The sequence below is a fragment of the Neopsephotus bourkii genome, unplaced genomic scaffold, assembly GCF_033783945.1.
Source record: "Neopsephotus bourkii isolate Nb327-2 ecotype Australia unplaced genomic scaffold, CSIRO-AGI_Nbou_v1 NB_887, whole genome shotgun sequence".
In the NCBI taxonomy this organism is placed as follows: Eukaryota; Metazoa; Chordata; class Aves; order Psittaciformes; family Psittacidae; genus Neopsephotus; species Neopsephotus bourkii.
In genome coordinates, this window is record NW_026901381.1 from 2,568,019 (window position 1) to 2,582,543 (window position 14,525).

Sequence of the window (14,525 nt, forward strand, 5' to 3'; positions counted from 1 at the left end):
CCCCCCGGTGCCGGGACTGCAAGTCCCGTCAAGCCTCGGGGAAGGCGTCACGTCCAATGGGGCTCGGGGGGCGGCGCGGCCGGTCGCTGCCTCCACCGCCTCCCGGTGCCGCGGCGCAGAGAGCCCCGGAGCGGCCGAGCGGCGCCGGCCCCGCAGCCCGGCTCTGAGCCGCTCGCCCGGCCCGGCCCGCCCCGCCGCGCCCCGCCGCCCTCAATGAGGTTCTTCCGACTCACCTTTAAGTGCTTCGTGGATTGCTTCTGAACCCCCCCCTTTTCCCCTTTACCCTGTACCCCCCCTTTTTTCCCTACGGCCAACGGAGCCGTCCCCGACCCACCCGCGCTCCCCGGCCCCCCGCGATATGCCCCCGGTCCCTGCCGATAAAGCCGCCCCGCAGCCACCCGCTGCTGCCCCGCAACGAGACGATGCCGCCGCCGCCGCCGCTGCTGCTGGTGCTCCCTCGGGCTCCGGTAAGCCTGAAAGAGAGAGATGAGGTTGGGAATAGCGGTGGGGAAGGGAAAACGGGAAAGGAAAAGGGGGGGGGGGTCCACGGCCACGCGCGACCGCGCCGCCGCGGGGTGAGTCACCGCTCTGCATTGTGACGTCACGCGGCCTGACATCTGACGTCACGCTTCGCCGTGCGGGGGGTGACAACATTGTATGGGGTGCCCCCCCCCCTTCCCATCCCCATTTCAATAGAGACCCGTAGGGAAGCAGAGGGTACAGACCCACCCACGGCGGGTGAGGAACGGGCAATAATGGCACCGTTAGTGGGACCCCCCGGTCCCCCGAAAGCAACTGCAGCTCCGGAACGGGAGACGTGGGCCCGGCAGATGGATTTCATCATGTCCTGCGTGGGTTTCGCTGTGGGGCTGGGCAACGTCTGGCGCTTCCCTTACCTGTGCTACAAGAACGGCGGAGGTGAGCCCCATAGACACGAAAGGAGGGGGGGTCTCACAGAGTCATGTGGGGCACCACATGTTGCGTTAGAGCACCCCATAGCGTGTGTGTATGGGGTCACCCCATAGTGGGGCCACCTCCCCGTGGCAAGGGCACATCCACGGGGCTCACGGGCCACCCCACAGGTGTCTGCTGCGACCCACAAGGATGGGGGGTCCATGGGGAGCCCCCCATCACCTGCCTGCCCTGACCTACATCGACGAGGGGAGGGCTCAGAGGCTCCTTCCCCATTCGCTGTGCCCGGGGCGGGTGGCACAGGGAGAGAAGGGGGGGGTCCGGGGGGGTCCGGGGGGAGCGGCGGCAGCTGAGCCGGCCCCGTTCCCTCTCCCCCCCCCCCCGGTCCCAGGCGTCTTCCTCATCCCGTACCTCATCATTGTCTTCGTGGGAGGCATTCCCGTCTTCTTCCTGGAGGTGGCCTTGGGGCAGTTCATGAAGCAGGGGGGCATCGCCGCTTGGAACATCGCCCCCCTCTTCAAGGGTAACGCTGCGCCCTGCCTGCACCCCACACCCTGCCCGTGCCCTGCCTGCACCCTGCCCGTGGCCCCGTGCCCTGCCCGCAGCGCCGAGGACACCGTCTGCCTGCACCCTGCCCGCACCCTGCCGGCTCCTCTGTACCTTGTCCGCGTCCCGTTGCTCCCCTGCACCCTGGCCAAGGGCGGCAGCTGCCTGTCCCCGTGTCCCGTGCCATCCTGCGCTGCCCTGCCTGGCCCTGCCTGCCGCTGGGGCTCCCTGCCTGCTGCTGCCAGCATCCCCAGGGCATCCCTGCGGCTGACAGACCCTGGTGCTATGTGGCTATCCCCATCCTGTCCTGCCTGAGGCTGCCAGTTTCCCGTGTCCCATCCCCATCAGCTCCCCCTTTCCCCTCCCCACCTGTCCCCCCCGCACCAGCTCCCCCGCTCCCACCCCCATCAGCTCCCTCTGTCCCATCCTCACCAGCTCCTCCCTGTCCTACCTTGAGCTGCTCCGTGTTGTCACCGTGTCCTGCCCCATCCCTGCCTGCACCCCTCATCCCACCCCAGGCTCTGACCTCCCCGTGCCGCAGGTCTGGGTCTGGCTTCGATGGTGATCGTCTTCTTCTGCAACTCCTACTACATCATGATCCTGGTGTGGGGACTCTACTACCTGGTGCACTCACTGACGGACACGCTGCCCTGGGCCACGTGCGGCCACCCCTGGAACACGGAGCAGTGCACCGAGCTCTTCCAGTTGGAGCTCTGCTACAACGCCAGCATCAACGCCACCGCCAAGCTCTTCAACGTCAGCTGCGCAGACATGGGCAACAAGCGCTCGCCCGTCATCGAGTTTTGGGAGTGAGTGCGGGCACCACGCGGGCTGTCCTGGGGCTGATGCCATCACCCCGGTGCTCAGCACGGCCCCGCTCTGCAGGAACAAGGTGCTGCGGCTCTCGGGGGCCCTCAGCGAGCCGGGGGAGATGAACTGGCAGATGATCCTCTGCTTGATCGCTACCTGGGTCATCGTCTACTTCTGCATCTGGAAAGGCGTCAAGTCAACCGGGAAGGTGATGCTGGTGGTGGGGAGAACGCATTGGAGCCACCAGCACACCGGCACTGCTGGCTCCTGTGCCACAGCCCATGGGGTGCACGACCCCCTGTCCCACATCTCTCTGCTGGGGACGTTCCTGAGCTCTGGTCCTTTTTTGGCACACGATGGAGAGCCCCCAGCCTAGGTGAGGGTCTCACCAGCACCCTCTCCTCTGCAGATCGTCTACTTCACAGCACTCTTCCCCTACGTGGTCCTCATCCTGCTGCTGGTCCATGGGGTGACACTGCCTGGGGCGCTGGGTGGCATCATCTACTACCTGAAACCCGACTGGTCCAAGCTGGCCGAGGCGCAGGTGAGGGCAGTGGAGAGGGCAGGAGGAGAAGGGGACCCCCCTAACACTTTCCTTGCTCCCCAACACCCTCCCTCGCACGCAGGTCTGGATTGATGCTGGCACCCAGATCTTCTTCTCCTACGCCATCGGTTTGGGCGCCCTGACCGCGCTGGGCAGCTACAACCGCTTCCACAACAACTGCTACAGGTAGTGCTGCACCGGCTGTGGGTGTCCCCTCCAGTGCGTGTCCCCCCGTGCTGTCCCCTGACCTGCTGTGCCCACAGGGATGCCTACATCCTGGCCGTGATCAACAGCTCCACCAGCTTCTTCGCCGGCTTCGTTGTCTTCTCCGTGCTGGGCTTCATGGCATCCGAGCAAGGCGTGGACATCTCCAAGGTGGCCGAGTCCGGTGAGTGCCGGGCAGTGGTGACCCCGGTGCCGTGTCCCCCTGTGTCCCACCCTATGGTGGCACCGCTGACCCCGCTCTCCCACAGGCCCCGGGCTGGCTTTCATCGCCTACCCCAAAGCCGTGACACTGATGCCCTTGTCGCCGCTTTGGGCCACGCTCTTCTTCTTCATGCTCCTGGTGCTGGGGCTGGACAGCCAGGTGCAGGGCGGGCAGGGGGGACGGGGACGGGCAAGGGCACGGGGTGGTGCATCCCCACTGAGCCCCGCTCTCTGCCGCAGTTTGTCGGTGTGGAGGGTTTCATCACGGGCATCCTGGACATGTTCCCCCAGCCGGGGGCTGGCTCGCTGCGCCGCGAGCTCACCGCTGCCGTCTGCTGCATCATCTTCTGCCTCATCGACCTCTCCATGGTCACAGAGGTGATGATGGAACCGTGGGCCCCGGCGTGGGGTGGGAGATCCCTGGGGTGCTGCGCCCACACTGTTGTCACCAGTGTGCTGTGGGAGCTCAGGGTGTCTGTGGCATGCGGGGTGCCTGGCACAGTCCCGGTGACACGCGGTGTCCTGGCAGGGTGGCATGTACGTGTTCCAGCTCTTTGACAACTACTCGGCCAGCGGGATCACGCTGCTGTGGCAAGCGTTCTGGGAGTGCGTGGTCATTGCCTGGGTCTATGGTGAGGCCAGGAGGACATGGGGAGGGGGTCACGCAAGGGTGCTCTATGGGGCTGACCTCCTTCTCCCCATAGGTGCCGACCGCTTCATGGACGACGTGGCCCGTATGATTGGCTACCGGCCCCTGCCCTTCATGAAGTGGTGCTGGGCTGTGGTGACGCCGCTGGTCTGCGTGGTGAGCGGGGCTGACACATGTGTTCATGCGTGTCCTCGCATGTCCTCGCGTGTCCTCGCTGCCACGGGCGCTGAGCTCCCCCAGGCGGCTGCTTTGGGCACGGCAGCCACGGGGCGACACGCGTGTCAGGGTCATGGGGCAGGACGCGTGTCAGGGTCACGGGATGACATACGTGTCAGGGTCATGGGGTGACACGCATGGGGGGTCTGTGGCTGCCATCCCCTGGCCCGCAGGACCTCATCCCAGTCTCTGTACCCAGGGCATCTTCGTGTTCCATGTGGTGAACTACAAGCCGCTGACCTACAACAAGACATACGTGTACCCGTGGTGGGGGGAGGCCATTGGCTGGGTCCTGGCTCTCTCCTCCATGCTCTGCATCCCCTGCACCCTACTGTACAAGCTCCTGCGCTGCAAAGGCTCCCTGCGCGAGGTGAGGGGGCTCCAGCCCACCCCTCTGCTCTGCTCTGCCCTTGTTCCCCCCCCCCATCCCCATCCCAGTCCCATCCCCATTCGAATCCCAGCTCTGTCCATGTTGCCACATCAGTCCCATGCGCAGCCAAATCCCGTCCCTGTCCCCATCACTGTCTCATTCCAAGCCTCACCTGAATTCCAGTCTTGCTTAGGTCACTGTCTCTGTTCCTTCCCCATCCGAATCCAATCTCTATCCCTCTTACTTCCTGACAGATCCTGTCCCTAGCCCATCATTGTCTCAACCCCATCTCCATCTCATCCCTGTCCTCTTCTCAATCCCATTTCAATCCCTTTGCTAGCCTAGATGCACCCACATCCCCATCCAAGTCTCTTTCCTGTGCTTATCACTCTCCCATAAAAATCCCACCCCTGTCCCCATCACTGTCTCACTCCCAACCTCACCCATGTGAGACACCCAAGTGAGACATCGCTTTCTCAGTCCCATCACCATCTCAGTCCCATCCCTATCTCAATCCCATTTCAGTCCCTTCCTCATCCCGGTCTCACCTCCATCCCCATGCAAACCCCACCCCACGCACCAGCGATATGGGACGCACCGTGTCGGGTCGGGGCTGTCCCCATGCACTGACACAAGGTCCCCGCAGCGCTGGCAGCTCCTGACCACTCCAATCTGGGGCCACCACCACCTGGAGTACCTGACACCCGAGGCAGAAGCCAAACTGCTGGCCCCAGAGCCCCCCAAGGAGAAGGCGACGCTCTTCGAGACTGTGATCTGAGCACGGGGAGGGTCGCGCTGCTCCCGCCTGCCATAGCAATAATGCCAGCACTGCCTCCCACCGCTCTGCCCCGTGCCCCCCGCACCACCCCAGCCCCCCAGCCTCGCTGCAGGGAGGGGTCAATGGGGCCCAGGGAGGGGGGGTGGCTGCGGGGAGCAGGAGGGGTCCCCGGGATTGGGGGGGGGGGGGAATGGAGCGGCTGGGGGGGGGGGGAGGCTGCAGGTTTGGGGGGGGGGAGCAAGGGACAGCCCAACTCCGGCCCCAGCCGGCCCCCCCCGGCCCCCCGCTCACTAACCGCTTCCTGTAGCGTTTGTCTGGTGTAACCCCGACCGCCCCGACATCTGGCAATAAACTGGGAGACCCTGGCAGCACCGGCATGGGGGGTGTGGGACAGGGGCTTGGGGGCTCAGGGATGTGGGGACACATTGGCTCCACTCTTGGGGTGACTCAGAGGGGACAGGCAGCAGGCGCCGTGGGGTCTCCCTCCTCTTCCATTGCAGGATGTACCAAACCCAGGTTTCCCTATGGGACTGAGGCACCCCATGTAGGTAGGGTTGGCCCTGCTTTCAAGTCCCAAGGGATGGATTTCAGCTACTTTCAGGCTTTTAGGGTCCTGGCTGTTCCCAGGCCATAGTGGGGATTGCAGTGGGTCAGTCAGGATCCAGCCATACCCCACTGGGAGCTGCTTGTGTTGACTTCAGGGTTCTCCTCTCCCTGTGCTGTGCTGCAGGGACTGTTCTGGGATGAGGAGGGATGAGGGGAGATGATGCAGCCCTTGAGCCCCACTATGTAGCTGGGAGAAGCCAGATGCTCAAGCTGCCTGCACCCAGTCCCAATGGGGCACCAAGCAGGGGGTGCACGTGCCCTGTATCACATCCCACAGCTCCAGCCCATGCCGTGGGGACCTGCATGGTGCCATGAGGAAGCCCTTGGCACGCCGTGCTGGGGTGGCTGCCAACTGTCCCTGTGCCCTGGCTGTGTGTCAGCATCCTGATGTGCCCGGGGCTGGCACCTATCGCCATCCAGCAGCACCGTGGGGCACCCCACGTCTCTGCGCTGCCCGTGGAAGGACAAGGAGGGAGAGGTGCCAGCATCTGCCTGGGCCAACCTGGAGCGCAGCACTGGGGCAGCATGGCTATGCCGGGGGGGTACGGCCTGCCCCTTCGGGATCATTGGGGTGCCAAAGGGGCTTGTCTCGGGGCGAGCCGGCAGTTCCTGCCCCACCGGCAACACGCACCGTAATTAGCAGGGGCAGGGCGGAAGCATGGGCGCTAATTGGGGATGACTCGTTAGTGCTGGAGCGCCGCATGCCAGGGGCACGGCTGGACTTTCCGGCAGGGCTGGTCTGCGGGACCGGTTGACATCCCACCCCGGTGCACCGGGGCCTGGCTGGGTCCCGTCATCACCTCCCCTTCATGTCACAGCGCGTTCCGTCCCACCACCCTCTGTAAAAGGCTGCTGGTGGTGGTGAGAGCAGGTGGAGGCAGGCAAAGCAGAAGCAGAGACAGGGATAAGGGGCAGCTGGGGCACCATTTGCTTCCCCCACGGACTCCCTGGAGCCCCCCGCCGGGCACCATGAACCGGATCACGGTGTACGAGCACGCCAACTTCGAGGGGCTGAGCCGGGAGTTCACTTGCGACGTGCCCGACCTGCACGAGCTGGATTTCGGGAACTGCATCTCCTCTCTGAAGGTGGTGGGGCAGCCCTGGATCGCCTACACAGACCCCAAGTACGAGGGGCAGCCGCACGCCTTCGAGGAGGGTGAGTACCCCTCCATAGAGCGACCCAACAGCTTCTCAGCGCTGCGCCTTGTGCACCACGACCTGGGGGACCCCCAGATCACCCTCTATGAACACCCCAACTTCCAAGGTGCCTGCAAGGTGGTGACGGAGGAGACCAACTTGGCGTACGGGTACTTCAATGACCGGGTGGCATCTCACGTGGTGCAGCGAGGGGTCTGGCTGCTCTACCAGCACCCCGGCCGTGGCGGCTGGCACTGCCTGGCGTGGCCCGGTGAGCGTCTCGCTGACTACAAACCGGAGCTGAACTTCCAGTCTCGGCTGTCCCATCTGCGCCCGCTGCGGCCGGGGCGGCCCCGGGTGTCCGCGCGTCTCCTCTGGAAGGAGAAGCGGGTAGAGGATGAGCGGGAGGTGCTGGTGGATGAGGTGGAGGGGGTGAACGAGACGGAGTCGGAGCAAGCGCTGGCGGCCAGCAGCAGCCGGGAGTACGGCACCACGCTCTGGCAGAGCTTTCACTTCAGCAACGCCACCAGCCTCAAAGCCGGGCTGTCCTTCACGCTCACCGTGGAAGCCTCCAACATCTTCACGGTGCAGAAAGGACACAGCGAGTCCAGCACCCGCCGGGAGCGGGTGGAAGTGCAGCTCCCGGCCAAGATCCCCCCGCGCACGGCGCTCAGCATCCAGGTCTTGCGGAAGGAGGTGACGCTGTCGGTGCCGGTCCTGCTCACCATCACCCAGAATGAAACCGTGCGTACGGAGATGGGCGAGTACCGCAGCGTCTCCGGTACCAACATCAGTGCCCGCTATAGCTTGAAGCCTCTGCCGGCGGCAGGCAAGGAGCAGGCAGCCGCTAAGGGGACAGAGCTGGTGCCGGGCACCGGGATGGAGCTGTAGCTGGGTGGGATCCCTGGAGACGCCGGCGCTGCCTGTCCATGGAGGAGCCAGGACTCGCCTTTTCTGGCCGTATCCGGTGGCTCCAGCCGCAAGGACCTGGCGGTGCCTCTTCCCTTTACGTGCTGCTTTCAAGCCAATAAACCCGTTTTCCTAACCGCCCGGATCTGCTGCTGCTGGGGCCGGGGTGGGCTTGCGGGAATGGGAGACACAGGGCTGGGAGAGCTGGGGGACAGTGGGCTGAGGGACACTGGGGAGAGATGGATGAGCTGGGCACAGAGGGCTAAGGGGACTTCGTGCTGAGGAATTTGGGGGTACACTGGGGTGGGAAGGACACCGGGCTGCGAAAGGCAGGGAATTCCACTCTGTGGGAGCCGGGAGACACGGGGAAGAGCTGGGGACAGTGGGCTGGGAGGGGGCACCGGGCTGGGGGAGACACCAGGCTTGGGGGGGGGCAAGGGACGCTGGGCTGGGAGAGCCGGGGGGCACTGGGCTGAGGAAAGCGGACATTGCACCGGGGAGACAGCGGGGCAGGGGCTGGGGCAGCTGCGGGAACACGGCTTTGGGGCGAGCACGGGTCTGGGGGAGCCGCCGATGCTGACGGACCGGGAGGCCCCGCCCCTGGCCCCGCCCCCCACGTGGCTGCCCCCGCCGCCTGTCTCTTTAAATGATGCCACTGCCTGCACGCTTGGCCCCGCCCCCTGCGCGTCATTGGTGGAACCGGCTCCGAACTCCCCCCATCCTATTTCTCATGTCAAGCGTCTCTCGCTGTCGATTGGCTCAAGCTGTGACAGCGGCACGCCCTCCCCTCCCCGATTGGCTGGGCGTAGCCACGCCTCCCGGAGCGGGCGGTGGCGGTGGCGGCAACATGGCGGCAGCGGCGGGGATGATGTCGCCGGAGGAGGCGGAAGAAGCGCTCGGGCTGTTCACCGGCATCGGCCTCAGCGAGGCCAAAGCGCGAGAGACGCTGCGGAACGGGGCGCTCAGCGCTCTGCTGCGCCGCGCAGTGCTGCAGGTGCGCCCACCGCGGACCACAACTGGGTCACTCGGTCACCCGGGTCCCTCGGTTCCCCGATCCCCCGGCTCCTCGAAGCCCCGGTTCCCCGATCCCCCGGGTCACTCAGTACCCCGGTTCCCAGACCTCCCGGCTCCCGGTACAGCGCCGTTACCGCAGGGACCCTGCGTCTTCCCCGGGATCCCCCTCCCCGGCTTCACCGAGCAGCCTCAGCCCTTGGCATTTCCACCTCACGCCAGCCCCGGGGCCGCCGTTTCACCGGTGCTGAGCCCCGGGCCCGCGCTGACCCTTCCTCCGGACGGTCCCGGCAGGCTCAGAGCGCACTAGGCCCGGCCCTGGACAAAGCCACAGGGACGCTGCTGTACAACGCGGCCGCTCGGCTCCGGGACCCGAAGCACCTCGGTTTCCTCGTCGGCTACATCGCCCGCAGGGAGATCCTCACCGACCTGCAGCTCAGCGGTACCCTGCAGCGCCGGGACCCCCACCCCGGTACCGGCGGGGATGTCCCCGTTCATCACCCCCTCTCTGTCCCCAGCTGCCTTGGAGTACGTGCGGAACCACCCCCTGGAGCCCCTGGATGCGGCGGACTTCGAGCAAGCCTGCGGCGTGGGGGTGTGCATCACCCCCGAGCAGATCGAGGAGGCGGTGAGAGGGGCTGGAGGGACACCGGGAGGGACACTGCGTCATGCTCCTGCTGCCCTGCTCACCGCAGCGTCCTTGTCCTGCTCCCCAGGTAGAGGCAGTGATCAGCGAGCACCGAGCGGAGCTGCTGGCCGAGCGGTACCACTTCAACATGGGGCTGCTGATGGGTGAGTGTGGGGCGCCGGGGCAGACCCTGCTATCGCTGCTGCCTCCTTTCTGGACCCTGAGAGCCAGCCCTTTGCCATGGGCTGCACCAGCCCCAGCTGTTGTGCCACATCCACTGCAGGCAGGGCTGGGGGTGGTGGTTGTGGTGCCCTGTACCAGGGACAGCCCTGGGGCAAGGGCTGCCTCCGGCCACTCTCTGTGGCTATGTCCTTTGCCCATGGGGTGCCCTGTGTGCAGGGGAGGCGCGGAGCCGGCTGCGTTGGGCCGATGGGAAGACCATCAAGAACGAGGTGGATCTGCAGGTGGGTGCGAGGGCAGCGGGTCAGGGGTGCTTGGGATGGTGTCCCCTGTTGGTGCCATGCTCAGTGTGGGATGTCCTGGGCTGCCCCACAGGAGGCACCGGTGCTGGACACATCCTGCAGGGTTGGGTGAGGGTCACCTGCAGGACTTGGGGCACCAGGAGCCTTCTCTACTTCTGTTTGTGTCTCGTTTCTCCAGGTGCTGCATTTGCTGGGTCCAAAGACAGAAGCTGACCTGGAAAAGAAACCGAAGGTGAGGAGGAGGAGAAGGGAGAAGCTGGGCATTGGGATGGTGTTTCCCAGCTGAGTGACAAGGCAGGAGCCCAATAGCTGCTCTGGGCTCAGCTGCCACTGTGAGGAGCACTGGGGGCAGTAGCCTGGGCCAGGAAGGGAAGGTGCATGCTGGGGATGAGCACTCAGGATGCTGTGCTGGTCCCTGCAGGCTGCAAAGGCCCGGCCAGCCCCAGTGGAGAAGCAGAAGGCAGCTGTGGTGGAGAACGGTAAGAGACTGTCCTTCCATGGACAGCTTCGCCAGCCCTTCGGGACCTGCCTCCTGTCCCTGCTCAGCCCTGTCTCTCCCTGCAGGCGAGGTGGGCACCGAGACACGGTCCCTGCTGGAGCAGCTGCGGGGAGAAGCCCTCAAGTTCCACAAGCCGGGTGAGTGCAAGGAGCCACCACCATGCGTGTGGGACCAGCCTGGCCCCGTGTCCTTCCTCACCCCTGCTGGGCTTGGCTGGGTTTGGGTGCTACAGCCCTGAACGTCTTCTGCCTGCAGGGGAGAACTACAAGACGGAGGGTTATGTGGTGACCCCCAACACCATGGCTCTGCTGAAGCAGCACTTGGCCATCACGGGTGGGCAGGTAAGGCTGTGTCCCCCAGGCCAGCAGTTCCCTGTGGTGGTGACACTGATGTGCCATGCTCTGGTTGGGTGGTGGGTTGGCTGGGGGATGCTAAGCTCAGCGTGGACACGGCCAGCACCCATATGGCATGGGGAGCTCTGTGGAATCATGGAGGAATCATGCCTGTGCTCCCGAGGTGTCCCTTTCCTTCCTGCAGGTACGGACACGGTTCCCTCCTGAGCCCAATGGGATCCTGCACATCGGCCATGCCAAAGCCATCAACTTCAACTTTGGCTATGCCAAGGTGAGAAGCTCCTCAGCTCCTGCCTGCTTGGCCTGTCCCTGTGGTCCCTCAGAGCGGCTGCTCACTGTCCCTGTCCCCAGGCCAACGGTGGCGTGTGCTTCCTGCGCTATGATGACACCAACCCCGAGAAGGAGGAGGAGAAGTACTTCACTGCCATCCGGGACATGGTCGAGTGGCTGGGTATGGCTTGGGATGGGGCGGGCAGGGTCAGGCCAGGTGCTGCTGGGGACATCCCTGCACACAAGTCCTGCTGCTGTGTCCTGGGGATGCCTCCAATTGTTGTGTTTCCCCCATCCCCATAGGCTACCAGCCCTATGCAGTGACCCATGCATCAGATTACTTTGACCAGCTCTACACTTGGGCCCTGGAGCTCATCTGCAGGTGAGTGTTCGGGGGCAGTATGGATGTAGCAGCATGGTGCAGACGTCCTGTGCCATGGCCAGGGTTCCCCCTCACCCAGGGGATGGGTCACTCCTTTCTGGTGATGGTGGTTTCCCTCCATAGGGGCCAGGCATACGTCTGCCATCAGAAGATTGAGGAGATCAAGGGCCACAACCCACCACCCTCTCCATGGCGGGACCGGCCGGTGGAGGAGTCACTCCTGCTCTTTGAGGTACTCCTGGCTGGACACAGGTGATGTGTGCCAGTGGGGTCTGGGTCCATGGCTCAGCTGACAGCTTCCCCCTGCCCCACAGGACATGCGGAAGGGCAAGTTTGGGGAGGGGGAGGCCACGCTGCGGATGAAGCTGGTGATGGAGGACGGGAAGATGGACCCTGTCGCGTACCGCGTCAAGTTTACTCCGCACCACCGCACTGGGGACAAGTGGTAGGGAGGGTCTGCGGTGTCCTGGCATGGGTGGTCTGCACCTCCTGGCAATGGGGAGGTGATGCAGACTGACTGGGGTCTGACTGTGTCTGCCTTTGCAGGTGCATCTACCCCACATACGACTACACACACTGCCTCTGCGACTCCATCGAGCACATCACGCACTCCCTCTGCACTAAGGAGTTCCAGGCCAGGTGAGTACAGCATGGCCCATGGCTGGGATGGACCTGAGGGGGCAACTAGCCACGTCCCAGTGTTGGGTGAACAGTGTGTCCATGGATGGGTGTGAGGCTGTGTCTCCTTTGCAGGCGCTCCTCCTACTTCTGGCTGTGCAATGCACTGGATGTCTACTGCCCTGTGCAGTGGGAGTATGGGCGCCTGAACCTGCTCTACACTGTTGTATCCAAGAGGAAGATCATCCGGCTGGTGGAGACGGGTGCTGTGAGGTAGGAGTGGGGCCAGCGGGCACTGTGGGTCTCACCTAGGGCACTGCCTGGCTGTCACACAGGGCAATGCCTGGCTGTCACACTGGTGTCTCTTCAGGGACTGGGATGACCCGCGGCTCTTCACGCTGACAGCCCTGCGCCGGCGAGGCTTCCCCCCCGAGGCCATCAACAACTTCTGTGCACGGGTAGGTTCTGGGGACAGGGTGGGATGGGGCAGGTGGACGTGTCCCCTGCGCAGTGTGGTGACAGCAGGCTGCCCTGCAGGTCGGTGTGACCGTGGCCCAGGCAACGATGGAGCCGCATCTCCTGGAGGCGTGTGCACGGGAGGTGCTGAACGAGCAGGCCCCCCGCGCCATGGCCGTCCTGGAGCCCCTCAAGGTCACCATCACCAACTTCCCTGCCCCGAAGGTGAGACTGCTGCGGGATGGGGTGGGAGCGGGGTTCCCCAGGGCCAGCATTAACCCCCTCCTTCTCCCCAGGCACTTGAGGTCCTTGTGCCCAACTTCCCAGCCGATGAGAGCAGGGGTTTTCACAAAGTGCCCTTCCAGCCCACTGTCTACATCGAGGAGACGGACTTCAGGGAGGTGAGCCGGGCACACTGGGCCATGCAGCCCTGCCCTTGCGTGGGGAATGGGCTGTGAGTCCTGAACATGCCCCCAGCTCTGATGGGCACCGGGGAAATGCCCCCTGCCATCAGCTCAGCTGGGACATGTCTGGTGTGCTTGTGTGCTGGGGAGCATCCTGCAGCAGCATGGCAATTCAAACAGCACGGGGAGGGCAGGAGCTGGGGAGGAAATACAACCATGGAGACAGAGATGTGCTGGAGGGGGGACCTGCTGCCTGTGCTGGGATACCTCATGCAGCCATGAACTCTCCCACAGGAGATGGACAAGGGCTACAAGCGCCTGGCCCCTGGGCAGCCGGTGGGGCTGCGCCACACTGGCTACATCATTGCTGTCCAGAACATCATCAAGGTGAGTGGCTCTGGGCACCAGTGACATGAGGATGGGCTGTGGGATGTCAGGACATGGCCATGCCCCAAAGGGAAGGGACGTGATGGTGGTGTTGGGCTGGGTGCCGAGGGCACAGTGTGGGTGCAGGCTGCCTCTGTGCCCCGCACAGTGAGGAGCTGGTGGTTCAGCCCCATAACTGCCCTGTGTGATGAGGCTGCAGCATGGTGGCTCAGTTCATCTCCTCTTCTCCCTCAGGACGCCAGCGGGCGCGTGATGGAGCTGGAGGTGACTTGCACCAAGTCGGACATGGCAGAGAAGCCCAAAGCCTTCATCCATTGGGTGTCGGAGCCGCTGGTGTGTGAAGTGCGGCTCTACGAGCGCCTGTGAGTACCCGGTGACACAGAGAGGTGCAGGCACAAGCTCTGTGGGGAAAACACTGCTTTGGGGTGCCAGGAGCTGCTGCCCCACAGCTGCCATGGGGCACCATGTCCTCTCGCCCCACGGCTTTGTGATGACTCTGTCTCATGGCAGGTTTTTGCACAAAAACCCCGAGGACCCATCAGAGGTGCCCGGTGGCTTCTTGAGTGACCTCAACCCTGTGAGTAACAGCAGGAGCTGAGGCCCTCCTGCACCCACACCTGAGGCACCCCATTCTCTGTGCCCCCAATCCCTTCCTGCTGTGTCCCTGGGGGCAGAGGGGCTGTGGAGGGGGCAGAGGAGCCCATTGAGCTGCTTCCCTTTGCCAGGACTCCCTGCGTGTGGTCCCCAACGCCCTGGTTGACAGCTCCGTCCTCTCCGCCCATCCCTTTGACAAGTTCCAGTTTGAACGCCTCGGTTACTTCTCCGTGGATCCCGACAGCAAGGAGGGGAAGGTGAGCACTGGGAAAGGGGCCATGGGGCTCCTCATCCACCCTGGGCTCAGAGCTGACCCCTCTGCCTCTCCCCAGATGGTGTTCAACCGGACGGTGACACTGAAGGAGGACCCTGGCAAGGCTTGAGGGACCTGCCGCTGCTGCCCCACTGTGATGCTGCTTCCTGGGGGGGTCCCTGCGCACCCCCAGTGCCACCGTGCCTTGGTGCCACCCCCCCTGGGGCGCCCCACAGCATGGCCTCAATAAACCGAGCATCCCAGCCCTGCCTTGCGCTGTCACTG

General features: G+C 64.5%; 3 protein-coding genes across 3 annotated transcripts; all 3 read left to right on the forward strand.

Moving 5' to 3' along the window:
- The first annotated feature begins 126 nt into the window (after positions 1–126).
- SLC6A8 (solute carrier family 6 member 8) lies at positions 127–5,382 on the forward strand. The gene is made up of 14 exons (XM_061357248.1): positions 127–467; positions 697–918; positions 1,304–1,435; positions 2,000–2,267; positions 2,344–2,476; positions 2,678–2,812; positions 2,895–2,998; positions 3,076–3,200; positions 3,286–3,398; positions 3,479–3,616; positions 3,768–3,870; positions 3,943–4,043; positions 4,303–4,473; positions 5,120–5,382. Exons 1-14 carry the CDS (start codon positions 359–361, stop codon positions 5,249–5,251), a joined length of 1,986 nt encoding a protein of 661 aa, XP_061213232.1. The 5' UTR covers positions 127–358; the 3' UTR covers positions 5,252–5,382.
- A 1,369-nt stretch (positions 5,383–6,751) lies between these two features.
- LOC133214386 (epidermal differentiation-specific protein-like) lies at positions 6,752–7,908 on the forward strand. The gene has a single exon (XM_061357249.1). The coding sequence runs from the start codon at positions 6,827–6,829 to the stop codon at positions 7,883–7,885; it is 1,059 nt and encodes a 352-aa protein (XP_061213233.1). The 5' UTR covers positions 6,752–6,826; the 3' UTR covers positions 7,886–7,908.
- Positions 7,909–8,705: 797 nt separating this feature from the next.
- On the forward strand, positions 8,706–14,503 carry QARS1 (glutaminyl-tRNA synthetase 1). Its single transcript, XM_061357250.1, has 24 exons — positions 8,706–8,897; positions 9,209–9,356; positions 9,433–9,542; positions 9,631–9,706; positions 9,942–10,006; positions 10,203–10,256; positions 10,446–10,503; positions 10,589–10,660; positions 10,779–10,864; positions 11,061–11,147; positions 11,228–11,327; positions 11,450–11,528; positions 11,652–11,760; positions 11,843–11,973; positions 12,075–12,167; positions 12,282–12,419; positions 12,517–12,604; positions 12,684–12,827; positions 12,899–13,003; positions 13,301–13,393; positions 13,628–13,755; positions 13,904–13,970; positions 14,119–14,244; positions 14,320–14,503. The coding sequence occupies exons 1-24, from the start codon at positions 8,751–8,753 to the stop codon at positions 14,368–14,370; spliced, it is 2,355 nt and encodes a 784-aa protein (XP_061213234.1). The 5' UTR covers positions 8,706–8,750; the 3' UTR covers positions 14,371–14,503.
- Positions 14,504–14,525: the final 22 nt, after the last annotated feature.